The sequence below is a fragment of the Cupressus sempervirens genome, chromosome 2, assembly GCF_028749045.1.
Source record: "Cupressus sempervirens isolate cs-2001-9-10 chromosome 2, ASM2874904v1, whole genome shotgun sequence".
Taxonomy (NCBI): domain Eukaryota; kingdom Viridiplantae; phylum Streptophyta; class Pinopsida; order Cupressales; family Cupressaceae; genus Cupressus; species Cupressus sempervirens.
Window position 1 is genome coordinate 417557515 of NC_143119.1, and position 27740 is coordinate 417585254.

Sequence of the window (27740 nt, forward strand, 5' to 3'; positions counted from 1 at the left end):
CTTTACATAAAAAGTAAGAGAGAGATCCACCCACCGTCAAGTCAGGTGCTACCTAATCAGATTTTCCTTCAAACAGTTCTTTTTTCGGTGGGCTTGATTGTCGCGATTCCCAGTATTAGTCAACATAAAATAATAGCATCACACGCACTTTAGGTAGTGGCCATAAGAAGAGGCCAATTAAACTGAAACAGCTGTAAGATACTATACTAATTCTTCCAAAAGCTGAATTTTTTTTAACTCCACTTGTTCTAACAGTGGCAAGATTCCGAATTTGAGTCAAAGACGAGCGGAGAAGAAAATAAAAGGAATCTCTACATAATTTTCCTTCTCAGCCTTAGCTTTTCGGTTGAAAACCTCTCGCATAAATTCCCAGGTTTGTTTTTCTCTGCTCTGCAGCAAATTCTGTTCTATTTGGCTTTCTCCTGCTCTTAGTGGTAATAATTATCAGTACCATTTATATGCTAACATGTGCATATACGTTTGGAAATTCATGGATTCAAAGTTGTCTGTAATTTAAGTCCAACATGAAGTTGTTTTATGTCGAAATTGATGTAGAAGTGTAGTCAACATGGTTCTCCCTTGCTCGAAATTGAGTGGCAAATGCGAAACCCCACAAAGCAACTTTGTGTGATTATCTCTTTGGCCTTTTCATTCCGAGTTTAGGGTTTGACTTTCTGTGATGCTTGCACCCATTCATGGATTTGAATCTCTATGGAAAGAAAAATGGTTTGGAGTGATACCCATTTTGTTGCCCGGAGTAAATTTTCTGGATCTTAGATCTACTGTATGTAAGTGAGCACTGTTTACAATTATAACATACGAGCATGCCAACAGTAAAAATTCTCCAGTGTAACTTGTGAGCGCTCTGAGAGAGGCACGGGTCTGGTAGTCTGGCCCATCAACCGGGCTTCACAATTGAAGTTGTGTAAAAAGATGAACCTTATGCCCTATACTGATATGAATTCTTGTGCCCTGGACAAAAGGGGCTGGATGATTTCAAGTTTTAGTTTAGCATACATCGCTTTTAAGGCCCCTTTTGCTTGGAGCAATTTTGGTTTGCTTTAAAAATTAAACATCATTAAGGGATCAGAATCAACACGGTCACCCCTACTATAGATAGTTAGGTGACGGTCATTGTATTTTGTGGTTGCAAAATGCCCATGGAACCACAAAACAAGTCTTGTCTAATTTATATTCACTCTTAAATTAGTTAGGTGACAGGGTCATTTTATTTTGTGGTTGCAAAATGCCCATGGAACCACAAAACAAGTCTTGTCTAATTTATATTCACTCTTAAATTGCTATATGTATTTGTACTTTTGTTACAGGATGTTGTGCTATAGTTGAGAGTTTGGGCAGGCTCGTTCAGTAGACGTAGAATGATTTGACAAATCAAACCATTGATAAAGCTATGGTCTTGACTTCCGTGGAGGTGAGCTAACTAGCAACGGGATCCCATGCAGTTGTTTTGCTATTTTTTCTGGCCAAATTGATAAGGAAGCATAATGATTACAGAATTATGATATTCTGTAATTATTAAAATTTGGAGGTAAAATCTAAAAGAAAATGTAAAAAAGAAGAAAAGATGCAATTCGCAGCCACTTGGTGATTTTGTTGATAAGCACATTCCTACCTTTCTGACTCCATCTAAGTTGACCTTTCAAATCCTAAATTATAGCTCTCCACTATTTTAGCACAATATTTTAAATTGTACATTATGCTAATTAAAAAATCTGTGTGCAACGACCTGAGCCTCTAAAAAACCAGTAACAAGCTGCATGGAACCATGCTGTAAAAACTTTCGTCTGGTGGTTCTGGGTTTTCTTTAGTGGAAGTGAGATTTTAGATGAGAAATTTGAAAACATATAATAAATAGGCAATGCCTTTTCTGTTTCAAAAAAGAGAAATTAGATAAAGATGTCATGCAAGTTGTCACATTGAATAAAATACCTTAAGCTGGCAGGCAAACATTAAGCCTCTGCCCTCTCCAGCACCATCCTAACCTTACAGCTAGATATTTGGGGCTCTTATTTTAGAGAGAAAGATTTATTTCAATCCTTTAGTCATTTTTTTTATTTGATGCACCTTCTATGGACTGCATCAAAGGACACCTAAATTTCTCTATATTGGTTGCATTCATAGTGGAGGTTTGATGCACATTTCATTCACTGCTTTCGATATCCAACCATGAACATGCTGTTGTATACTAGTAAGGCTTGAAAAGAATGCATTACATTAACTTTATAATTGTTTTCTTGTATGTTTAAAGGGCTGCTGAAGTGACTTGCAGTGCACTTCATCTTTTCACAACTTCTCTCTGATTGTTCTGTTGTTTGCTTGGTTCTCCTGATGGAACTCTCTAGGATCATCTATGATAGTTCTTAAACCTTGAATGTTCATATTGACGTGATCCTTTTTTGTTTAACATTCTTGTGGCTTTTGAAAGAATAGGAAAATGTCATTTGGGAAAGAGCATCAGTGTTACAGAAATTCAGTTTTGGGATTGAGCATTAGTGTCATAAAAATTCAGTTTTCACTGGAACTATCTAGATTATAATAAGATTTAGAAGATAGAATTTAAAAGAAATTGAGATGGTATATTTTTTTCCTGGTTAGAAAATGTAGTTGTGAATCACTTAAACTTATTGCTGTGCTTGCTTGAATGCGTGTCACAACTATCTGTTTGACTTGATCTATCTCTTTTGCTAACATCATTGGTATAGGACTTGGTGAATTTGTCTAAACTGACCAAATTTTCACTACACCATTTGGAAAAGAATAAAGCTAAATTGTTGGTTTTGGTATGGATCTTGGTTTGGATTCATGGAATTGACTAATCATTACTTTTCTAGGTTGGATTTGTTCTGGGTTCATCACAAAAATAATAAATATGTATCTTACAGGCAGGAATTAAAATTAGAATATCATATAGGATAATATAGTAAACAAATCAACCATAGTCTCAATTTCATTTAAAATATTAGTGAAAATATTATAAAATATTTGTAGTTCAAACTTCAATTTCAATGTCAAAATAATAATATCAACTTCAACTGTAAATTATTAGCATTACATGGAATTTTCAAATCACCATCATTGACATTAGATGATATAGGAACATTTGAAGAATCATACGAAGTATTTAGTATTATTACCATTTGCACTTAAAGTATGCTCACTTTTGGGCTTCTCAAAGTGCAACCTGTTCAAAAATAGAAGCATCCGAGCTAGTTTGCTTTGGCTCCATCCCACAATTTCGTGGGGGTGTAGGAATGATACCCTCAACTGTATAGAGGGGGTAGTGCCTATATAAACTCTTTAGAATTTTGAGAAATGACAATTTTTATATTACCACGTTCATTTTCTCCTTGCGAGGAAACCAAATATAAAACATGCAAATAGATAGATATGTTAAAATATGAACAAATTTTTGGATACGTTAGAATTGTTCTATTCTTCTTTTGTAGTTAGAATGTCAAATTGGTGGTAACCAATAAGCAAATCAGCAGAAACAACAAAGCAGTCTTTAGGTGACTACTAGATTTTTGAAGCTTTGAATGCCATGAAATCAAGAGATTCAGGACGTTGCCATAAATTGAAGTACATCTGGAAATACTTCGTGGTCATGTTAGATATGTTTTATTTGTGATGTCCCCTTTTTGTAATATTATTTACTATGAAATAATAATAAAATTAAAATGGAAAAATAAATGAATAATTGAATATAATTAGAAGTTAAGTTAAACGAAAGGTCAAGAGATATGAAATGAAAAGTTGTGAATTCTTCAAATATGAGATATAAAAAGGGAGAAGAAAACTTCATTTGAAAGGGGAGAGATGAAGGAAGAGAAAAAGGGAAGGTGTGATACAAGAAATAATTATTGGAGGAGAAAACGGAATAAGAAGAAAATAAGGAAGTGACTCCTTTAAAAGACAAAGTTAGGAAACATTGTGACTCTTTTGAAGGGCAGCAAGAATGACTGGTTGTGACTCTTTCAAAAGGGCTGTAATTGTGAAAGGTTGTGATTCTTTCATAGGGCAACAATGATGAAGAATTGTGGCTCTCTCAAAAGGTGGTAATTTTTAAGGTTGTGACTCTGACAAAGGGCAGAAGTGATGAGAAATTGTGACTCTTCCAAAGGGTGTTAATTGTGAAAGGTTGTGACCATTGCAAAGGGCAGACATGATGAAGAGGTGTGATTGTCTTCACACAGGAAGATATAAGGGGGAGAAGGTTTCATTTGGGGAGGCCATTCGAGGGAGATCAGTGTGCATAATTATATATTATTCTCAAAGGCAACAATGAAAAGTGGTGACTCAATACTTATGGAAGGTGGTGACCCTCTTACCAATTAAGTCTAAAGAAGATTTCTTTCCAAGCATTTAGGGGTATTTATTGACCATCCTTCTTCAATCTTTTGATCCCTCAAGAAATCAAGAGAAGAATCAATTGCAAGATCAAGCAAACAATCATTGACTCCACATCAATCATCACTTCATCTTGGGATCAGGAAAACATACAGCAACCAAGCATGACTCTCTCAAATCAACGTTCATTCAATTATCATCCACCAATATATCAAACTAGCTAACATTATGTGATCACTCTTTAATCATTTAATCACGATAACTTAATCATAATTCACAAAGACTTTGATTCATCAAATCAAAGGAATTCATTCAATCAATCAATCGGACAAACAATAGAGGCAATTGTGGATATAGCAGAACAACTTATTTATAATCTCTCAATTATTGTGGTGTATATATGTTTCTGGCCAAGGTACTATATATGGGGGTGTAAAGTGAAACAGCTTTGCCAAGTAGTCTTCAAGCAGGCTTGTTTAGGTGAAATCAACATGTCTTTGGACATTGTGGATGGCAATTCGCTCACTCCACTTCCACAGTACTATTACATGTTGCTTGGCCAAGGTGTGCAGGTAAGGAAATTTCCTATTGTCCGCACTCTCCAGCCTGAGCAACTGGAAGCATGTTGGGATGACATGGGGAGTAGTATCACCTTCTTGCTGGTATCAGTGAGGAACTTGTTAAGGGATGGGTGGAGGTCTATATGGAGGAGGAGGGTCTGTTGATGGAAATCACAAGTGAAAGTGCAGGGTGGGGTCTGGGCTGGGGTGAAGAATGGGTAGAGAATGACAACAAAGATGTCGAGGAGGCAGCATCTAGCCCTGCTCATGATGCATGTGACAATGTCTGTCCAGTGTCCAGTGGTGGATCTTGCTTTTGTAGCCCGGATTGCAAGAGAGAAGGTGGGTGTTTAGTCATGGGTTGGTGGTCTTTCTCATTATGGATTAACGGAGTGTGGGATTCTGGTGGCTCTCTATGAATTTTAGATGAAATCTGCTGGGTAGCACATTTTGTCTTTGTGCCTTAAGAGTGGTATAAGTTTTGCAGCAGGTGTAGTTTTTACCCCCTAATATTTCAAAAATTGCGGACGTATGTGTGTTGTTCAATTAGGGGGTAGATGAATCACAGTTAGAAGACACTATCAGGACATTTTGAGCTGGTCCTACATGATGATGTAATATGTTTGGATATCAATACAAAGGGTGCTGCCGCTAGCAGCTATTTAACTATAAAAAAATACATATATACCTGATTATATGCAACTGACAAATACCTAAATCTAAATGTCCATGTGTTTATCAATGTGAAAATTTTCAGTGGTCGATTATCTTGAGGGAAGGAAGGGAGTGCAATGAGGGGGAACAGTGAAAGATCCTTCACTGGTTATGACACCTCATAAAGATGGTTGAGGACCATTGGCTAAGGACCTGAGGCCACAAGGAGGATGAGATCCTGCCCTTGGGCCTAGGGTTGAGGGTCAATTTAAGGGTACCCTATTGTAGCTCCCCTACCATCCCTACATTGATCAATTGTTGAAGTGAACTAGAAGGGATTCTCAATCGGAAGAGGTGAGAAGTGAACATGCTGGAGGAGAACTACAAACAGATTTCACTAGGTAGCCACCTCATGAGAATGGCTAAGGACCACATGTGAACAAAGATGATCAGGTCCTTCTATTGGCCTAGAGCAGAGCATACTTGGAGCATGTCATCATGTCTTCCATCATAACCCTCATTATGATTGAGTTTCCCCTTAATCATTGAGATTTGTCATGTAGATCAATATATAAATTTTCTCTAATTCTTGAATTGGATGTATCTCATGAGTTATATTTACAGTATTATATAATCTAGTTGTGGGTTTCCAAAATAGGTTTTGTCATCTCATTGTTGAGTAGGGATTATATCTCTAACTATGTTTTACTCTTTGCTTCATTTTGGATTTGTGAATTTATGGTAAAATATAAGGTGGTCCAAGGAAGGAACATTAGAATATTATTCTATGAGGTTTAGAGAGTCAATTAATTGGTGGTCATGTTGGATGTGTCATATAATTTAAGTTTCACAAATTAAAAAATCTAGTATACTCATGGTTTTTCTGGCTAAGCAGACATGGATCCTAACTGAATAATTGGACAGAAAAAGATCTCCCTCTATGGATTTGAATACCTCTAGGCTGTATCTAGTGAATTAACTGGAAGATTTCATAATTGCTGTGTTACTTGATCTGCCTGCACGCCGCCCTACCAGCCCCAACCCCACTGCTTGGTTGCAGGCAGACATGGATCCTAACTGAATAACTGGACAGAAAAAGATCTCCCACTATGGATTTGAATACCTCTAGGCTCTATCTAGAGAATTAACTGGAACATTTCATTATTGCTGTGTTACTTGGTCTGCCTGCAGACCAGCCTACCAGCCCCAACCCTACTGCTTGGTTGCAGGTAGACATTGATCACAACTGAATAACTGGACAAAAAAAGATCTCCCACTATGGATTTGAATACCTCTAGGCTCTATCTAGAGAATTAACTGGAACATTTCATTATTGCTGTGTTACTCGATCTGCCTGCAGACCACCCTACCAGCCCCAACCCTACTGCTTTGTTGTAGGCTGAAACGATCAAATCAACTACCTCGCTTTTCAGAAATCTATTGAGATATGTATCAATAGGTCTATGGCTATAGCAGGGGATGAGACAAGTGCTCCGTTGTCTTGTGTCCAGCCCCTATATCTATAGTTGGGGGATTGTATCATGTATATAATGTGAACTACCTGATCTTGTCACTACAGAGGATAGGGGTTATAGAGTACAGACAATCATATGTATACGTATGTATGTATGTATGTATGTTAGTAATAAGTATAAGGTGACATAATTTACTATTTAGTGTTTTGAGAATTGATAGTTCCTATATTATCAGGTCCATTTTCTCTTTGGGAGGAAGAATACAAAACACGTAGGTATACAACCAGTTACCAGACACAAGCATCCTTATGAATGAAAGAAAGATTTTAATAACGTCCACGAGGCTAGACCAGCCTCTAGGACCTGCAAACTAGCACACGTCCCCAGAAAAGAGGCCAAGAACTTAGGGCCCGTTTGTTTGCTGGAATTAACCTGGAATAAGGAAATGGGAATAGGAAAATTGGAATAAATCTATTCCAATTTTTTGGTCCAATGCAAGAATAAATCTAATTCCTAAAAAAACCTGGAATTCGATTTATTCTCATTTTGGGCCAAAACTGGAATAGATTTATTCCAATTTTCCTATTCCCGTTTCCTTATTCCAGGTTAATTCCAGCAAACAAATGGGCCCTTAGGCAAGCTTTAACCTCTTGGGTAAATATTCCCTCCAAAAATGAATTCTGATAATCAGGTTTGCGCTTCTGCCTAACCGTTTTTCCTAGAATAGGTAGTTAAGCTGCCTTCCTCTAAAATTTCCACATAAGCAGATCTGATGTCACTGTAAGTTGGGTACTCCATGATAAAATGATGCTTTGTGTCAACCACCTCCATGTCGTAGAGTAAGCATGTCCTATTTTCCCACTCTTCTTTTGGTACAAGCCATCTACCCGTTTCACATATCAAATGCTGAGAGCTAGTTCTAAATTGGGCTATAAGCATTTTTGCTCTCCATTTAATATTTGCTCTTGTATATGCTTTTTCCGCATTATCAGCTATGGGATTGAATTCTTTGATGTAATATATTTTTTTCCGTCCATTGTGCTTTGACCATATATTCTTCGAAATTTTTCCCAAACAAACTTATTTATTTCTTCATTGCTAACCGAACACTCTAAAATGTTAACATCTCAGTTTTTCATTCATTTGTCATTTTGCTTCATCCACGTTCTCTTTCTTCTATCCAATCTTTCCTCTATGACTACCTGGGCCAGTGGTGACTTTCCATATTTTGAGTTTTCTTTATGTAACTGAACAGTCGAATCATCAAAAGCTTTTTAGGGGAAGGTACTAGTTTTTCCCATGGGATCTTTTTTATTATTTTGAGGCTGCTGATAATAAGATGTTTCTGAATTCTTTCTACTTGTCTCCATTTGTAATCAGACACGGTGGTGCCCCAAATTTCATACCCATACATGACCACTGGGCTAACTAATAGGCCAAACAATACTTTCTTGGTCTTCCAATCCTACAACTTAGCATTCCTACACTTATTACACTTCCTTGGTCTTCCAATCCCACAGCTCAGCATTCTTACACTTATTTTGTAAAGAATAAAATGCAATCTTGCCCCCTTGAATTTTTCTTGCTCTGGACACTTCCCAACTAAGTTTGTTTTGAAAATCAATCCCCAAATATTTGTACTCATTCACTACTATAAAGGATTTCCTTCAAAAAGGAATGTGCTTGATCTTCCTATTTCTTTTCAAAGATAAGATCATCACCTTAGTTTTACTAGTGTTCACTTGCATTCCCTCCTCTTGACAAAAGGTTTCCAGTGCCTTAAATTGCTCTCTTACCCCATTGGTCATTTTGGCTTTTAAAATGCGATCCTCTACATACATAAGTAGTTTTATCACATAACAAGCTAGTTGAACCCCCTCTCTATTGGTCTTGTTGAACCATTCTTCCAACTTATCAATATAAAGCCGGAACAAAGTTGGAGAGAGTGGACACCCCTGTTTGACCCCAATGTTGCTGCCATAGCATTCTGACATCCCCTCTATAGTTCTGATTTTAGCCTTAACTTGATCATAAAGTCTATGTACCACAGCCCTGATCTCTTTATGGATTTCCAATTCTTCCATTCTATCCCAAAGTTTGTCACTTGGCACTGTGTCAAAGGCTTTTATATAAGTCCACTAAACAACAAAAGGCCTCAGTCCCTTGGGTGTTCTTTATTTTTTCGACCAAGAATCTAAGAGTGACCTTGTGATCGATGATGAAATATTTTGATCTAAAACCAACCTGTCCTTTAGCTATTTTACCCTCTATTTATGCCCATATGTTGATTTTCTGTTCTACTATGAAGCCAAATAGCTTGCTGAGGAGAGGATTAACCATGATAGTTTGATAGTTTGAAGGGTTATTTATGTCACTACTTTTGTGAAGGGGAGTCACCACACTAGTAGTCCAATTTTTGGGAATACCCTCCTTATTAACATTGTTGAAAATATGATTGATATGAGGTGCAAGAATATCAATGCCCTATTATAAATATTCAGCTTGCAACCCATCGATATCTTGAGCTTTTCTCCTTGCTAATCTACTTATGCCTTAAGTAATATCTTTAATATTGAAAAGGTCAGACGTACTCTTGATAACTGGCACTCTATGTTCCCATTGCTCTCGATCATATAGCATCTCAGCGTACTCCAACCATTGGGACCCCATGATGATATTCTCTGTCATGTCCTCAATTTCTGCCCTTCCTTAGTGACAACATTTTTAGCAAGGTTGGTCTATTATCTGGTTCTCATAGGCCAACAGAGCATAGAAGGAACCAACCCAGGGGCTTTGAGAGTCATGCATGAGCTTCCCAAGTAGTTTGGAGCAGTAGACAACAGTTTTCTACAATTTAGAAGGGATTCCTAATTTGTAGGGATTGACTAGGAGTGGTCTAGGAGGCATTTGGAGACCTCGACGAACGTTTTGGAGACTTAGAGTGCATCTCCTATTTTTTAGGAGGAACTCACAATTCAGTGACAGTTCTCTTAGAGGTGCACACAGTAGGGAAGTCATTGGGACTCAATTTTGGTTGATTGGGGCTGTCTCCTACTTTTTAGGAGCATCCCTAGATTTTAGGGATGGACTGCCAGTTGACCCATCTTGTTCGGCATCAGTCACAAACAGGTGACAAGGTCAGATGCATGTTTGATTGGTCATTTTGGGCCTTTTGGGACCATTTGGGAAATATTTTAATATATTTAAATATTTCCTAAGTTGGTGATTAAATAAATTAAAATAAGGTTAATAATATAACCATTTTGAAGTAATAAGGGGATTTTGGCTTCAGTTGATCAGGTACACCTATGTGTTATAGCTCGTTGGAAAGGTCTTGAATTATTGTACATGATTTTTACTATCTGTGGACTTTTTGGTGCCTTTAGCTATGAAATTTTAATAAAGTAATGTTTTTCCTATAGCATGGATGACTTTAATTGGGAAAATGTTATTTTATTATATTTTATTTAAAGGGCAAAGTGTAATTTCCCTTTAGGGTTCAATTTACAATTGGAAGGGGATATAAGGAGATGGAGACCTAATTTCTTATTATCTTTTGCATATTGAAAAACTTGTTTTTGTGAATTGGCTCTGAGAGAGCAATTCTTCATCTGGGACGCAAACCCCAGGTTTTGGATTGGCTGGGACGTAGCCCTCAGCAGTTATTGGCATTGGATTCTTCAGACAGTGTGCGTTGCTATCAGGGATAGAGTACACCATTCTTTATTGTGGATTCAGGTTGCAGATTTATGGTTTCAGCGTTACAGATTGATTCTTTCAGCTGGGACGTGATTCATTGCAGTCTTACGGCTGCCATTTGCAGCAGTTTGGCATCATTGTTGGATGTAAGCTCCTTGGAACTGCATTGGATTTATTATTTGGCTTTATAAATCAGAAATCTGCCTGGTACGATTTATAGCAATTCTGATTTGGCTCTATGTTCTTATTTATTTTCAGTCTCCTCTCATGTTTATTGTTCATTATTCGTTACTATTCTGAAAACTATAAAAAAAGACACAAAACAAAAACAAAACCTTCTGCAACTTCTGTCTATTTTCAAAGACCATCAAAGAAATCACAGGAAAATATAGTTTATTAATTTAAAAACTACAACAGATCAGCAAGGGCATCTATCAGGGATCTTTCATTCTCTATTTGCTTCTTTTGCCGCAACTCTTTCCAAGAAAAATTTGGATTGTTTTTCCCAAGGTTAATCAGCTATAACCTTCTCAAGTCCACATACTTTTTTTTTTGCCTTCACAACTTTTCATACTCCCTTTTGTTTTCTTTATTCATTTGATCTTTCATATTTCTTTTTGCCCACTTGCACTCATCATCAAACTATGGGTTTGTTAGAAATAGGAAATATTGAGAGGGAGGGGGGTAAATCAGTATTTCCACAAACTTTTGCCTGACTATGGATATTTTTAACAACCTTGAAATATGCAGATGTGAATAAACTGAAAAGTAGACATAGCCATAATACAATGCAACTCATAATACCATTATTTGTTAACTAAGGAAACCCTGGCCAAGGGAGATCCCCGGTGCTGATGATACCCACAAAATGATCACTAATCAAAAGTATCTTGTGAAAGATATTGACCCTATTAGGAGTCTATTACATTTGTATAGTGTCTCTGTCCTTGTTATGAGTTGGTATTACAATTACAAAAGTATGCAAGATAAACCCACTACCCAAACGTGCAATTATAATGATATATTTTGTACACAAAAGGTATAGATACAAAAACCTCTTGACAATGCTGATATCTCCAATATCTGATTTGTCCTTTGTATTTATCTGCACACAACTTCACATATACTGTCCTTTCTTTGCACTAACATAAACTTTGCATCATATAGCTAGTGTATTTCAATGTCCAAAGACATCACACAATTTCGCATATCCAAGCCTTTCTTTTATACCCCTCTGTCTTCTCAGCCTTCATGTCTACACAAATGTTCCAAAACACAAAATTGACTTTTGCTAAGTTAGGGCTAACACCTAGGATGTCGTCCCTAATTAGTAAAGTAATTATTTTGGTAAACCATAATAATTTTTGAACACAAATTACCATTTCCTTGCCTTTGGTCTGTTCTGTCTGTACATGACAGCAACTGATAAAACTTTAATAACTTTGTTCGTACAACTCATAATGGCATGCGCTCTGACATATAGGATAACGATACCCTTTTCTATCTTCCCTCAGGTGTGTATGTGCCAATTCGCTTTCTGTGAATTTCACAAACCAAAAAGGTGTCTTTGCTGACAGTTATTCTTTATGACACTTAAGACAATTTTCTAAGTCTTCAAACCAAAACTTTATCTTCACAATTTGCTGACTTAATATAGATGATATGTTGCCTTGAATGACAACCTCAATTTATTTCCATATTCACCTCTTAGCCAAATTGCCAACAGTGTTTGCTGGAAAAGTATTCTTAGCATCTCGTTTGGGTCTTGACCTTTTGCATTCTTCTAACGTGTTGGGGATTAAAGAAATGATATTATCTTTGTCAATATGATGCTGATTCAGTATATTAATTATAAGGGCACCTTTAAATATTTCCTGATTTTCTTAAGTCATTAGAATCCTACCAAGTGAAGGCTCTTTCCTGCTTTGAGAAGGGATTAGGACACTTTGCTGCCCATTTAGATAAGTGGCCAGTTTCAATAAAATTGGATTGTGATCAGACTAGTCCAATTGGACATTCCTCTATCTCAAATTCCATTGTCCTTGAGGTGTAATCTTGCGAGAAAATGGCATAGTCCACCACACCATGCATGAAAAGAGTAAATTGGATATCATTCATTGAAAGATGTGTGTAACAATTACCCCAATGCCACGAGGAAGCCAGATACAGAACATGCAGACATACAATTAAACACTAGAATGCTTAGGACATCGTGAACGAATTGAGAAAAAATTTGGATGCCATTTGATATAACAATTATTTTAATGCTATTTGATGTGTTAGTTGTCTGAACATAGCTTGCCTGCTTCTGAGTCAACCTTAATTCCATGTCATGCTTGTAGGCAAATTTTGAATTCTTAATCACTGCTAGTACTGCAGAGTCTATATGCACCCCTTATTTAAGGTCTTATTGTTATTGAATGCTGGTCTTTCTGAAGAGTGACAAGTCTCAGAGTTGCAGTGATGGCGTGAAGTGTTGATTGCATTTTCATTTTAGCATTCAAATATGAATGTGTCTGTGAAACCTAAGCAGACATCCGGTAAGATCTGAATGATAGATTCTATTGCATTAGTAAAATCTTTGTTTAGTTCTGATAGTTATAGGAACTCTATTGAGTTAATTGTAACACCATTTTCTCAATTTTGCAGAACCATCCTACTGATCAGGTATACACTGAAAACAATTTTTAGGTTAACTCTTTTGTCCATTTCTCATCCTTTTTATAAATGTCCGTAACCTCCAACTTAATGTTTTTGTAGTGTAAAATTATCCCTTGCATTTGATTTTTATGTTTCTGTTTAAATTGCTTCAGCCTCGAACTTAATGCTTTTGTAATGCAAAACTATCCCTTGGACTTTGATTTTTATGTTTCTGTGTAAATGGCTCCTACCTTTAACTTAATGCTTTGTAATGTAAAACTGTTGTGCATAGTTGTTTTTGGAAATGATTGTGTGTTCTTTTTTTGCATCAATGTTTCGGATCACATTTTCTCCTTCTGCTCTTTCATCTTGATGATGGGTCACATAGTGTGATCCAAAACGTTAATGTGAAAAAAAGAATACAATCATATCCAGAAACAACTATGCACAATACTATGGATTGTAGAAACTACTAACATTAATGCAAAACCATCATTGGACATTAGCTGTTCATGTCATTGTTTAAATGGTTTTAACCTCCCATTTAATGTTTTTTTAATGTAAATTTAACCCCCCATTTAATGCTTTTGTAATGTAAAATTATCTCTTGGGCTTCAATTCTTTATGTTTCTGTTTTCTTGCTTTGCTGTTGGCTATAACCAAGGACACATTATGCCCCAGTTGTTAGTTTATATTCTAATATGTAGCAATACATTTCAGAGTAATAGGAGTCTGTCTGCCAAGTACAAGATCTAGCGCCAAGAATAAGAACAAATAGGTTATTATTGAATTGAGTTAGTTCTTTGGTGTTTTTCTGTAATCCAAGTTGTTAATGATAACAAAGGCTTCAATATAGAATAAAAAGAACAGTTGTTTGTATTTTGAGATACAAGGTAGATTACACTTAAGCTCACTCACGATTGTCAACATATAAGGTCTTGGAACATCTATACTAAATGCAATTGGAAACTGTCTCAAGCTTCAAATCACTGAAGAGTTACCATTTTGATGCAAAATTGCATTGGCATGTAGCCAACACAATCATTTGACAACTATAATTTATTATGTTACTGATTTGGCAGACAAACCAGGCAGTCCTTTGTAGGTTTTGTGTGAATAGCAGGTGGAATTGTCTAAGGTGCCTTTTTTGGGGTTGGATCTGTATGGAATCATGCATGTACATACTTGGGTGATTCCAGCTCCATCAAGACACTTCTAGGTTGTTTTGAAAGTAGATTCAGTGGTGGTCAATTTTTGTGCAAGAATAGATGGGCCCTATAATTGGACTTGGTGAAGTGCACATCTATATAAGCTTGGACATTTTTCACATTTTTTATGACTAGTTCAAGTTGACAAACATATTGACATTAGTTGTTGAATTGGAGTCCTTGCACATGGAGGAGGTGTTGATGAGGCACATGTATTGCGTTGTGAAGGTGCTATAAGGTCGAGGAAGTTACAGTGAAGGCTAAAACATGGCTGGCCGGTTGTGCAGTTGTGCGTGCTCCAGCTTTATGTAAAATACAAAGGTTGCTGAATGAAAGCTACGGAATTTGTTGAAGGCTTGTCATTCAGTTGGTTGAGCGTAATTGATGAGCGTTATGGTATCTTTCTTCAGTAGGACTGTTGACATTCATCAAACATCAAACTCGCTGGAGGTGAATTTGGTTAATTTTGATCTCTGGAGGATTTTGATGGACATGATCTTCTTGCTTGTGACTGTTCAACTGAAAGACAATTTTTGATTTAGATGTATGTTTATTCATCATGTTATAATTTGTGTATTACAACAAAGATGCCAATATCTACATAATCTAATAGGTTTTATTAAAAGATTAAAATTATGATTATAGAAATAAAATGGAGAATAATGAAAAAACATGACCCACCAATTCTGTTGTCTCATCTTTCACCAAAGCTTTGATTTCAAAATTCTGATTGTTATTATCAAGAAGGAAAAGAAAGGTTGGAAATGTTTCTTTATAAATAACTTCTTGTAAACTTTTAAGGTTCAAAGTGAATTTTTTTTTTAAAAGCTATTACTTTTTTCTGCATTTTATTATGAAGTCTTTACAGCGTATTATATTTTATCATGTATAAACATTTATACTTTTTATGATAGTTTTGTTTAGTATTTATGCAGTAAGTAGTGTTTTGAATTTACATTTAGTTTTAGATTATAAATATGTATGTATTTATGTATTTAAGGTTTCAAAGTGAAAAAAAAATTTAAAAAGCTATTACCTTTTTTCTGCATATTATTATGAAGTCTTTACAGCATTTAGCTTTATGTTATTATATTTGTTTCGTTTTATTATTTTATTATGTTTATCATTTAAATAGATACCATTTATATATGCTACCATACATATTATATTTTATCATGTATAAACATTTATACTTTTTATGATAGTTTTGTTTAGTATTTATGCAGTAAGTAGTATTTTGAATTTACACTCAGTTTTAGATTATAAATATGTATGTATTTATGATTTTTACATTTTTAATACAAATATTCATGCATCTCTATTCATACCCAACTATAAATTAATAATCTAAGAAATTTTTAATGTATTTTTATATCTTAAAAGATGGAGAAACTCCTTTAAATGGTCTGTGAGCACTCAATCACCTCTGCAGTTGTGATGAGGTCTTTATTTTCATTCATGGTCATAGAGTAGAATATTTCAAGTGATAAAATGCATATTACTGTAACCGAATTATAATTTCTTTCTTATATTTTAACTGATAGAATTCATGTATGCCTGATTTATCGACAAGTTTGAGTTAGCTGTTGAGCTTTATATGAGGTCAAAACTCAGCACTATAAAACTTGAACACGCAAAACAAATTCTTAAATACATAGGTTTTGGTACGACACAAAAGTCAAACCAATATTTTACTTTTATCTTTTAATTGAATAACTTTTCCCATTTTCTAATTATTATATTGGTATGATAAAAAAATGTTTCTCTAAACTCGATATATGATGAACAGGGACAATGGCTTTGACTGAGGTTGGGCGAATTTCAATTACTATTGCAGCACTCGGTATTTTGGCATTCATCTTTGGAGTTGTGGCCGAGAACAAGAAGGTTTCATGTCTTGAACTTTTTCATCTCTTGAAAGATTGTTATTAGTGCAATATTACGAGGACAATCAATATATTTTAACTATCCTAGCAAATTTTCATAAAATTTTTATCAATTGCCTAGGTTGGGTCTATTTCTTTAAATTGCAAACCAACAGTATATAGAGAGCTCAACTGAAAATCACATGGTAGTCATTTCAATATTTCATTACAACAAATCTAAGTTACCAGATTCATTCTTCAAGGTAGCAAAGTCTGGTAAGATTCTGACAGTGAATTGATCAGGCTTTAGGCCCTTCCAAATAGTTCAACCTCCAGCAGTTAGCTTGTAGCCTATGCTAAAGTGGATATGTTATGTACAAATGCGAATCATTTGTTCTGTAAAAAAAATGCTTAAAAAAACTATCTATTCAACTTCCATTGTCCAGCGAAGAGGTGAAGCAAGAGTGTTATCTATCAGCATGGTTCCATTGAATGGAAAGGTCTGCTGATTTGGAATCTGTAAAAAAACTTATGCTTACAATTCATTATCAATTGCAGTAGATATTGCAGATATTGAACTGTTTCAATATCTGTCGGTTTAATTTTAAAGTTCTAGGGACCACATTGCATTTTACCAATCTGCTTTAGTATTCAGAATAAATTGATTATTTGATTATGTATGCAGAACAATTTAAATTTAACTTTTTCCTTTGCATTTGAAAACATTGACTTAGTTTTACAAGGCTACAGTTAATATTTTACTTCCTTTATGTGTTCTGCAGCCTGCTTCGGGAACCGCTATTACAGGGAAGGGCATTGTCATCTGCAAATACCCTTCTGATCCAACTATTGCATTGGGCAGCTTCTCAATCATATTGTCATTCTTATCAACTCTGTTTGGGGTTGTAGCTGTATTTTATAACTACAAAGGGAAAGCTGTTCCTGTGTACGCTCTCCAGAGGACCACTTCTCTGGTGGTGTTTTTCGCTATTGCTGTGTAAGTAATCGCAAACATATGTCTTGATAGCTTTTGAATTTAACCATGTTAGCATTTTTTATCATCAATGTTTGGAATCTTAAAAAGAAAATAGAAAAATGATAGGTGCATTTTCAATATACTAGTCAGCACATTTTTAGTATTCTCTGTCTACGGTGTACAGTCAGTTTCTTTTCCCTGTTAAGGTGTTTGAGGACGTAAATGTTGAATGGAAGAGAAAATTCAAGGATTTGATAACATTGTTATAATTTAACGTGAGATGAGCCAGTGGAGTTTAATCAACTAGCTATTTGAAACAACTTGCTACTTTAACCTTTTCAATTTTGGATATAAATAAAAGGGTGTCTGGATAGCTAAATGTGTTTGCCCGTGCTAATATCATGTATCTTTATACCAGGGCCGTCTCTTTTCTCGCGGAAGCCTTGATGATGTGGGCTACAATCACAGAGAGTTTGCATAGAACACGAAATGTACACCATGATCTCACAACAAAATGCCCAACTGCAAAGACTGGCTTATATGGTGGAGCTGCCTTCCTGGCTTTAGATGCTTCTTTGTTTTGGCTTATATGCCAAATGCTTACCCTTAATGCAAGGGCAGATTATGAAGAAGATGAGGAGGACATCAAAGGGCAGTATGGGCAGGTATTGACAACTGAATATAATATTCCAGCTAGAGCTGCTCATGCCTAACCTATGACTGTGGGTTTAACAGTGACCGACATACTTTGTTCAAACTATTCCTTACTGACGATGTGTGTAAACAATTAATGCTTAAAATCATTTGCACATACTCTCTGAGGTGTTTAATGACAGATATATCTTTCATAAAAGTAAATCGTTTGCTAGTATGTGATATATTAGCATTTAAATTTGTATGCATGTACATAGTAAACTAAAAATCTCAGGCAAGTTGACATTATATTGTAGTTATTTTAAATTGGGTTTGTGAAATGTATGATGCACCTGCTTTTAACATTTAGATCTTAATGCCACATTATTTGGGATTATATTAGCAACTAATAAATTAATGAAGGTAGAACTCTTCCTCTTCTCTGCCACTGTCTCTCCACCTGCAGTAAACACTGATATCCTTGAGGCCAAGCTTAGAGAAAAGCACAGGACACAAAGATTCTGTTTAATAAGTGATCTGTTTTATTTATTTTGTCAATTTAATGAGTGATCAGTAAAATCTAACATTTGCTTTAGTTTCATAAATTTTGAAATTTAATTATTATTTGGCTTTACCTAAAGAGATCTGAAAACTTAATTCGAAGTACACAGAGAACGAGCATTTTGATTTCTGGGTGGTGCTTCAACTGCATTATTTCTTGGTGAAAAAAAGCTTTTACTAGTTCTTATTTACTTTGATTTCTATGAATTGAATCTTTCTTTGGGATGTTTATCTAATGTCATCCATATATCTCAACTGTCTCTTGAGGGATAGCAATGTTTTCAGAGCAGTAGTTATATAGATCTGTCATCCAGATTGTTCAGCCTTTAATTTTCCGCTTGTGAAGTGCACAGTACAATTTGTGCTATGATATTTCAGTACCTGTTCGTTATACTATATTTATTATATTCCAAATGAATTATTTTTATTGCACGGTCAAATCTTAGTATCAAGATATAGCTTGCATTGTGTTGTTAAGACATATCTTTGGAAGAGGCTACTTTCCCAAGATCATGACAAAGCAAAGTCAATCATTCTGCTACAAGCATTGGACATGGCACATTACAATAATAATAGGCTTTACGATTATGTAATGTCTCATTTGGAAATATGATTTTTTCTTACAGCTAAATAAGGGGCAGCTGAAGCCAAGAGTTTTATATTGAAGTATGATAGAAACATCTTTTAAAGTGACAGTTTCTAAAAGTAGTTCAAGCCTAAAAAAAAGACACAAGTTCTAACTGAAAATGAGTCTAAATTTCGAGCTGACTCCACTAGCCTAAAATTTAATCTTGATAAACTAGTAGAGAAACATTAGAAGCTACATGACCACTTTTGCAAAAAAAAAAAAGAAAGTAGAGTAAGGAGATTTTGATCTATTACTCCTCCATCTGAGGAATTCAAAGATCCTTTTTCCTCTGCGTCCTTTTGTGGGTTCAATTCTTGAGAGTCATCTTGGCTAAACTATTCGCTAAACTATTTCCATTTCTGTAGATGTAACCTGCTCTAATTTGTTAATCAAAGATAACACAACTTCCAATAGAGAATGCAATCTCCAATTTGGGTTAGCCTTTGATCTTACTACATTTATCACAATCATTGAGTCCCCTTCAATTTCTAATTTTTGCTAACTTCAATTCTAGGCACAGGGATAATCCTTTTAGTAAGGCTTTGAATTCCACCATATTATTGGTATCCTCAGCTAGGGGTAGTGCTAACCTTGCTACAGTCTCTCCATTGCTAGAGTGAATGATACATCCAACACCCGATGGGTTGCGGTTTCCTCTTGGGCTCCATCAAAGTTTAACATGTACAGCCATTGGCTGGCTAGGCCCATTTACAACTCTCTCTTTTCCTCGAGCTAACTTTCCCTCCTTTACCTATAACCCAAGGGACAATGAGTCCGAACCAATTTAACCATCCCATCCAGTATGAAATTTCGGGGAAGATATTGAACTGAGATTCGTGAATTCATTGTTTCTAACTTTCTACTATTGTTACTTCTATTTTGTTTAGCAATGAAATAATGCCCATGCCTTTGTTTTGGAAGATTCTCCTATTCTTTTCCTTCCACAATTCCTAGATAAGGATTGAGGGTGATATAATCCACAAGTTTCCACATAAACTCTCATGGTTTATTAATGTTCATGATTGAAAAAGGGACAACATATCATTTGGTAATGCACAGAGCCACCCTAATTTTACACACAACCATTGCCAATGTTGTGATGAAAAAGAACGGGTGAGTGGTAGATGATTGGCATACTCCTCATTCATTTGGCAGAGGGGGCATATTGATGGCCCTTGGAATCCAAACCTTTTAAACTTGTCTGCAATCAAGATCTTCCCTTGTAACACCACCCAAGAAAAGACTCCCACTTTTGACAGGGACACTTTTCTCTAGCATTACTGAATTGGCATTTGAGATTTAGTTTGATTTTGTTGATTGGAGATTACCTTGTATGCTTCCTTCCCACTATATTTTCTTGATTTAGCACCATTCCAAATGATTTCATCAGTACTTGGTTCAAGAATGAAAAACCTATCTTTGAAGATTTTATTTAGGTTCTCTATGTCTTCCCTATGCAATCTTAGACTTTCCAATTATTTCCATTTCAAAATACCCTTAGGGTTAGGCTCTAGATTGTAATGTTGTCCTTGGCATATTTTCCCCATCTTTCAAGGTATATTTTTTTTATCCTTCTGAATTCATTAGTTGTCTAACGATGGGTATCCTCCCCATGAATCAACCCAAAATAAAGCTTTACTTCCCTCCATTATGTTCCATGTGGTGTGGTCTAGTATTATTTTGCTAGAGTTAGATATAAAGATCCATATTTAGGATCCTTTGGGAAATTTTGTAATTCTTAAGGCTTCCTCCTTGTTCAGGTTTGCAAGGTATATCTCTCTTAAGATTCTAACCCATTTGAAATGTGGTTCATGATGAATTTTCCAAAAATAATTTGCCCTTAAAGCTTGGTTTCAATGTAGTTGATTTTTGATATTAGTTCCCCCATATCCCACTAGTTAACAAATTCTGTTCCAATCCATAAATACAAATTTCTTATTGGTATTTGTTCCTTGTAAAAAAGAATTTCCTCATTTTCTTTACAATATCCATATAACTACCCATTAGTAGCGAGATGCATGACATCAAGTATATCGGGATTGTTGTTAGTGTGAGTTTAACATAATTATTCTACCTACTTAGGATAACCATTTAGTTTTCCCATAGTCCATCCCCTTGTCTAATTTTTTCTCCAATAGGTCTCCGTGCTTGTGTAGCTCTTGATGTCTTGTCAATCGGAATACCTAAGTGGGCGCATGGTAGCTTACCCTCCTTGAATCCCAAACTGTCTAGTACTCATTGTTGTGTCCTTTGTTTGACAAAGAAGGAGAAAGTTTGTGAATTCTTTATGTTCACCTCTTGACCTAAGGCCCTTGCATAGTTGATATTAGTTTATTCAATTGCATTGCTTCAGCTATAGCCCCTTTCACAAACAACGTTGCATTGTTTGGAAATTGTTGGTGTGCTAGTGGTCTTATGGAGGATGTGACTTCCACAAATTTTAGTATGCCTTGTTTTTGGAGACTACTCAACCTCCTATTGAGAGCTTATTCCTTTATGAGAAGAAGGAAGGGGGAAATTGGGCCACCTTGTCTTATTCCTCTAGAGTTTTCAAAGTAGTCACGAGGAGAGCCATTGATTAAATTGAGAACACTGGTGTTGATACACATAAAAAATTAAGGTTATCCATGATTTAGAGAAGCCAACATTTTCCATGTAATTAGCTAAAAATCTCCTACCCACCATGTCATAGGCTATTTAAATATCTAGTTTTATTATCATACAAGGTTGTTTATCCTTCTTGATTGAATGAATGGTTGCTTGAGCTATGATAACTTCATCAAAAAATGATCTACCTGAGACAAAACATGTCTTCTCTTCTCCAGAAGTTTGTATACAGTGTTGCAAAGAGAAATGGGCGTAAACTCATCCAAACTATATCCAAACTAGTAGTGTTTGTCTTCTTTGGGATGACAAAATATGTGCCAATGATTTCTCTTAGAAATCTACTTGAAGATCTTGCTGAGTCCAATGCTTCTATCAATTTTGATCCAAGGGTTTGCCAACATTTTTTGAAATAAAATAATTGAGAATCCATCCAGGTCTGAAACTCTATCCATGGGCACTTGACAATGTGCGTCATGTACTTTTTCCATGGAGAATTTTTCCATGAGCATCCAATTGTTGAGATGCCTTCCAACATCACTCATTAATTTTGATTAAGGGAAATAGGTTTTGAAGGGTGTTTGAAACCCTTTATAAATCAAAATATTTTCAATGAAGCTTGAATAAAAGATACAACAAACCAAAGGTGAAATAGGTCACCAAACAAAAAATGGTGACCATAGTGGCCTCACAAATAACACAATACACTTTTGCCACCAAAACAGGTTTTGAAATGGGTGCCTGAAACCCCATGGTTACAAAAGAAATAGACATTAAGTCTTGAACCATGACAAACTACAAAGAAACAACGGGCCAAAAAGGCCAGGAGAGCCAAACAAAAAGGGACAGCCTCAAAAGAACAAGCGAGTAGCAGGTTTTGAAAGGATCCAAAACCTAAAACAAAACCAAGTCTCAAGATTTACATTTTGGTCCTATCTTTTGAGAATGTAAAGACATATCAAATGAAGGAATGGAGGGCTTGACTTTTTTTCCTTTGATTGTTGTCCATCCATCCTCCACCTTCCCGACAACCTTCTTCCACACAAGGTCACCAGCTCCTCAACCAACCCCCAACACCCTTGTGGTAGGAGAAGAAACAACACCACCACACGATTTCTGGACCACATCAAAAAAAGGGACATCAACATTGTCCTAAGACAAAGCCACCTGAGGGGCAATAAATGACTCAATAGTTATAGCAGCCAAAGAAGGGACTACTGCAACATCACTCATTGTTAATTATGGTGTGGACCTTCAAAATTGGCTAGGAGTTTAGTGTAGCAGTATTATATTGAGTTGTCAATACCTGCCCATACCAACCTTTCATGGTACACAACTAACATGCCATATTTGAAATAATATACCTTATTTTCATTTATGGAAACACCTATGAGTTTTCATATGATTTCTCTCCCTTTTACATTAAGGGCAAAGGAAAATATGTCATTCTTCTAGCATGCAAAAATCTATTGCTCTCCCAAAGAAGAAAATCCCACATCAATAAAAAAAAAATGATAAATAGGTTCTCATCTAAATATAAATTTCCAATATATTTGTAATTCTGAAGAAAAGGATAATTATATGAGCCTCTAATACCAAGAGTGCAATAATTCTCATGGTTACATTTTGTTCTATGTTATTTTGATTTGAGTTAAACACTTTAAATATATTGTGACTATTTAAAATGTGATAAAAAAATTATACTATGTACTGCATTTGATTTCAATACATTATATTGGTTTTACCAACATCATTGTTCATGCAAACCTTAGATTATATTGTGGCTTGCCGTTTTAATCACAACTAGGGGATGATATTGCTATAATGTGACATAATGCTTTATGATTATATCAGATGCATTTTATAGTTGAGAACAATAGATTATGTTAACATGATGATTATTGTTAATATATAGTTATATTGTGTCTTTTATGCTAATGGATATTTCATTGAGATTTTTACTTCTATATACTTGCATCTTTATGAATGGTTATTTAATGTTTTAATTTAATTGATTTGTTTATTATGATGTACATTGAGGATTGAATATAGAATGACCTATGATGTGACATTCTAATCACTAGAGCATCATTATTCTATTAGGTATATTGAGTTATTGCATGCATGTAGTTTAGTTATTTATATTGCAAGCAATTCCACTTGATGTGTGTGTTTTAGTGAACATGTACTAGACATCATATTTCCTTGAGCTGCAAGTTTGAGCATGTCTTAGCTTTGATAGTGGTTAGAAAAGATAGTTACATTGATCTTTTTGCATTCTCAGCCAATATCATTCCTACATGGAACTATGTACCTACTTCATATCGTTACCTTCTAATCATGACATATGCAAGATCCTAGATTGCATTGCATAATGTGTTACCTAGTATTTGTTTGTGCATTTAGGTGGTTAAAGTAGTAGATTCAATGATATTATATATATTTAATTATTTATTTATGAATCGATGATTCTTGGCATAGTCATGTCATTGAAATTTAATTTAATTATTTCCTCTGGGCGTTTGGGAGTTTAAGTAATTTTTAATTTATTTAATTGGGAAAAGAACATTTAGTTAAAGGTCTTTATGCTTTTGAAAGTGAAGCTTTTATTCAACTTTCATTTTGTGAGTTTGTGAATTTGTTGCAAAGAAATTTGATTTCTATTTGTTGAGAGTAGCTTCGACATCTAATTTTTGTGGAGATTGGGTCTTTGGATATGTGGTGGAATTGCTACAATATGTTGAGAGTTTCCTTTGCATGCATTGAACATCCATTTTTATTTCTTTATTCTATTTTTCTTGCATGTTTGTGAGGCAAGTATTTTTGTATTTAATTCATTTCTCTATATTTTAAGATGTTTCTTATTTTTAGCACAATAACATGATATACATATATGTTTCCATATTTTTTAAAATTAATTTTGATGCCTAGTTGAGCTTGAATATTTTTAGGTTTCCAAAAAATGATAATTTTTTCCCATTATGGTGTCTATTTTCTCCCACAAAGTTAAATTTACTATTTTATTACATTTTTTTATTAGTAAGATCTTAGGGCCTATGTGCATTAATTTCCTTTCAATATTTGAAGTTTCTATTTTGGATTTTTGTTGGTGCATCAATCTTTGTGAGCCTTAGATTTGTGCATCACCTTGTTGGACATGTTTTAATATTGTCTTGAATTGTACCCCATATTTGTGGTAGATTTGCACAATCATAACATATTGAGGACATTTTGGGTAATAGTTATCACGATTTGAACTCACCCATTTACCTCTAAATTAACAACTTTTACATCTTGTTAGTTATTGCTAAAATTTGGGATTTTCATTCTTTTGGGAATTTTTTAGCCTTCCATATATTCTAACAAAATGTGTGATGGATTTATTAGAATTTATTCTCTTAGAAAAATGGCTGATTGAGACACTTAAGATGCTCTCATTTTAATGTGATTCTCAGTTTCATGCCTTGACATTAATACTTTTGGGGTAGTTTTCCATTTTTTTTTTTTGACAAGCTAAGGGATTTATTTTCCTTTGTCATATTTTACAAGGTAACTTTCCTTTTCTTTTAAAAATCTTTCTCGTGTATCTTGGAATTCCTACAAATAGTTTTGTCAAAATTTTGACAATTGTGGGTGAATATAAATAAATAAATAAATAAATAAATAAATAAATATATATATATATATATAGAAGATTTTTGAGAAAGAAGCTAATTTTGAAAATAATTAGCATATCCCGATAATATGCAGATGAATCAAGGTCGGAGAACAATTAGAATAACATAATCTGAAAAGCTGCATATGAATAGAAAAATGCAAAAAATCAATAAAACATATACCTGTTGCAAAATAAAAAGGCTAAAAGCAAATATCAATATGAAATATTTAGATAAGACCCATTGGAATAATTTACACTGTAGAAGAAATCAAATTTAAGTCATACCGATGCTAATGAAATCAGTCCAAATATCTTATACTGATGGAGACGTTAGAAGGAGAAGCAAGGTCATCCAAGGTCACCTCAATGGATGTCATCGGTATAGTGATGAAGTTGAGAAAGAAAAATAGATGTCTTTAATGCCTAATTGACACAACATAATAACATATGGTGATTCAAGACAACTTAAGCAAGGGGAACCTATCAAAATGACTTTGGACGATCATCAGGATAACTTCACACTAGTGGGATAACTAAATTTAACTTAAATTCCTAGACCCAATTAAGTTATCAAGATAAGTTATACCAATATGTGTAGTAAAATAATATCAACTTATCTAATGCTGATAAAAGTATTGAAAGCATATATGAACAGTCATTGGGAAGACATATGCTGATGAACCAATTTTAATATAGAGATAATATATACTTGTACTTGGGCATCAAGATAGGATCACATTAGCCGGATAATAGTCCAAAAGATACACTAATACCTGATGAGATGATCAGGTTTACATATGCCGAAGTAATTCGTCAAAATTCCAAAAAACGTAGGTGAAGTTTAAAGAAAAATAAAATAGATACATGGGAGAATTTTTTTTCAAAACTAAAATTTGTTCGCATATTCTCAACTTTTGTCTAAAGGTGCTAATTTTAAAAGGGCCACAAACATTCTCAACATAGATGCCATTACTAGCAAGGGAAGGGTTCAAGTAGCAATAAAATGGAAAGGATTTCTTTAGGATGTCCATGCATGCAATTTTTGTATGGTAAATGGATTGAAATTATAGATCTCTTGATGGTTTTACCTATATTTGATGTAGATCCAGTATAATTGAAGCCTTTAGGGTTTTGATTATTTTGATATCAAATTCTTGTAAACCGTATCTCTTTGGTATTTTTGTACATTCTTGAGGACCATTACCTCCTAGTCTTTTGCTGTTGCTTCCATTATATTGTTTAGATAATTTAACATGCTTCTAGGTTGAGGGATCAAAGGGTTAGTTGTGGTTTGTTCAAATTTCTTTATCTTATTTCTTTAACCAATCAAGTTTTTCTCTATTTTAATGCACATTTAACTTGGTAAATGTATTTGTTGCACACTCTAATTGATTGGAATATGTATAGTGGTGAGTTAAATTGATTTTTGGAATATATTTGAGCATTTTCCATGAAGTACAATGGGAGAACCATATGATTTTCTAAAGTCTATAGTAAAATCTTTATTAATGGAGTCTTTGATAAATGTTTAATGATATCTTATGCTGCAACAAATGGAGAGTTTTAGTTCTTGGATAGTTTAATGTAGATTTAGAGGGATTGAATATGTATTTGATTTTGCATCATTTAATTTTGTATCTTGTGAGGCCTACATGGATTGAAAATGCATTATTTTCACTATTTTATCATAGAAGAATTGGTATCTATGCAGAGGTTATAACTATTTAATTAACCATTAGATCTTAATAAGGTTTTAATATGTTGTTGTAAACCTATTTGTGCACGTTCTAACTGAAGCGATTTGCATAAAACTATCTTGTGTGAAAGATATTAATAATAGAGTTATGATCTAGACAAAAAAAACCATGTAGACAACAAGTTTAATGATTTAATTGTCAAATAAGGTTTTTTTATCAATCAAGGCTTGTGATTTGAGATAGGGAATGCTTCGTTGTTGTTTTGTTTGAATTTTTGAAGTAGGATTAAGAATCTAACAATGCACTTTCTTATTGAAATCAAGATTGGTTTAATGGTCTATTGTCACTTAGATTACACCCTTATGCTAAAAAGTAACTTGCAACAATCTAGTGAAACATGGGATGATCCTTGGCCTGTGGGTATACCATGTTAAGGATCAACCTCTAGTACAAAGGGACGACCTCTCTTGAATCACTTATTAAAACTTGACTGATATTGATGGGAAAAGGGATA

The 27740-nt window shown here is 34.6% G+C and overlaps 1 protein-coding gene across 7 annotated transcripts; it reads left to right on the forward strand.

Annotated features, from left to right (window-relative positions):
* The first annotated feature begins 330 nt into the window (after positions 1 to 330).
* Positions 331 to 18303, forward strand: LOC149572875 (uncharacterized). 7 transcript variants are annotated; one of them, XM_089813947.1, is made up of 5 exons: positions 331 to 434; positions 1329 to 1432; positions 16394 to 16491; positions 17252 to 17466; positions 17864 to 18303. In XM_089813947.1, exons 3-5 carry the CDS (start codon positions 16399 to 16401, stop codon positions 18156 to 18158), a joined length of 603 nt encoding a protein of 200 aa, XP_089670073.1. In that variant the 5' UTR covers positions 331 to 434; positions 1329 to 1432; positions 16394 to 16398; the 3' UTR covers positions 18159 to 18303. The 7 variants fall into 7 exon arrangements, with proteins under 7 accessions (XP_089670073.1, XP_089670072.1, XP_089670075.1 ...); XM_089813946.1 differs by having other exon boundaries at positions 331 to 373; XM_089813948.1 differs by lacking the exon at positions 331 to 434 and adding an exon at positions 491 to 788.
* The last annotated feature ends 9437 nt before the right edge of the window (positions 18304 to 27740 follow it).

Coding starts and splice junctions, on each gene's coding strand:
- LOC149572875 (XM_089813947.1), top strand. CDS start 16,399: ATGGCTTTGACTGAGGTTGGGCGAATTTCAATTACTATTGCAGCACTC. Junction 16,492..17,251: donor TTGTGGCCGAGAACAAGAAG/GTTTCATGTCTT, acceptor TGTGTTCTGCAG/CCTGCTTCGGGAACCGCTAT. Junction 17,467..17,863: donor GTGTTTTTCGCTATTGCTGT/GTAAGTAATCGC, acceptor TCTTTATACCAG/GGCCGTCTCTTTTCTCGCGG.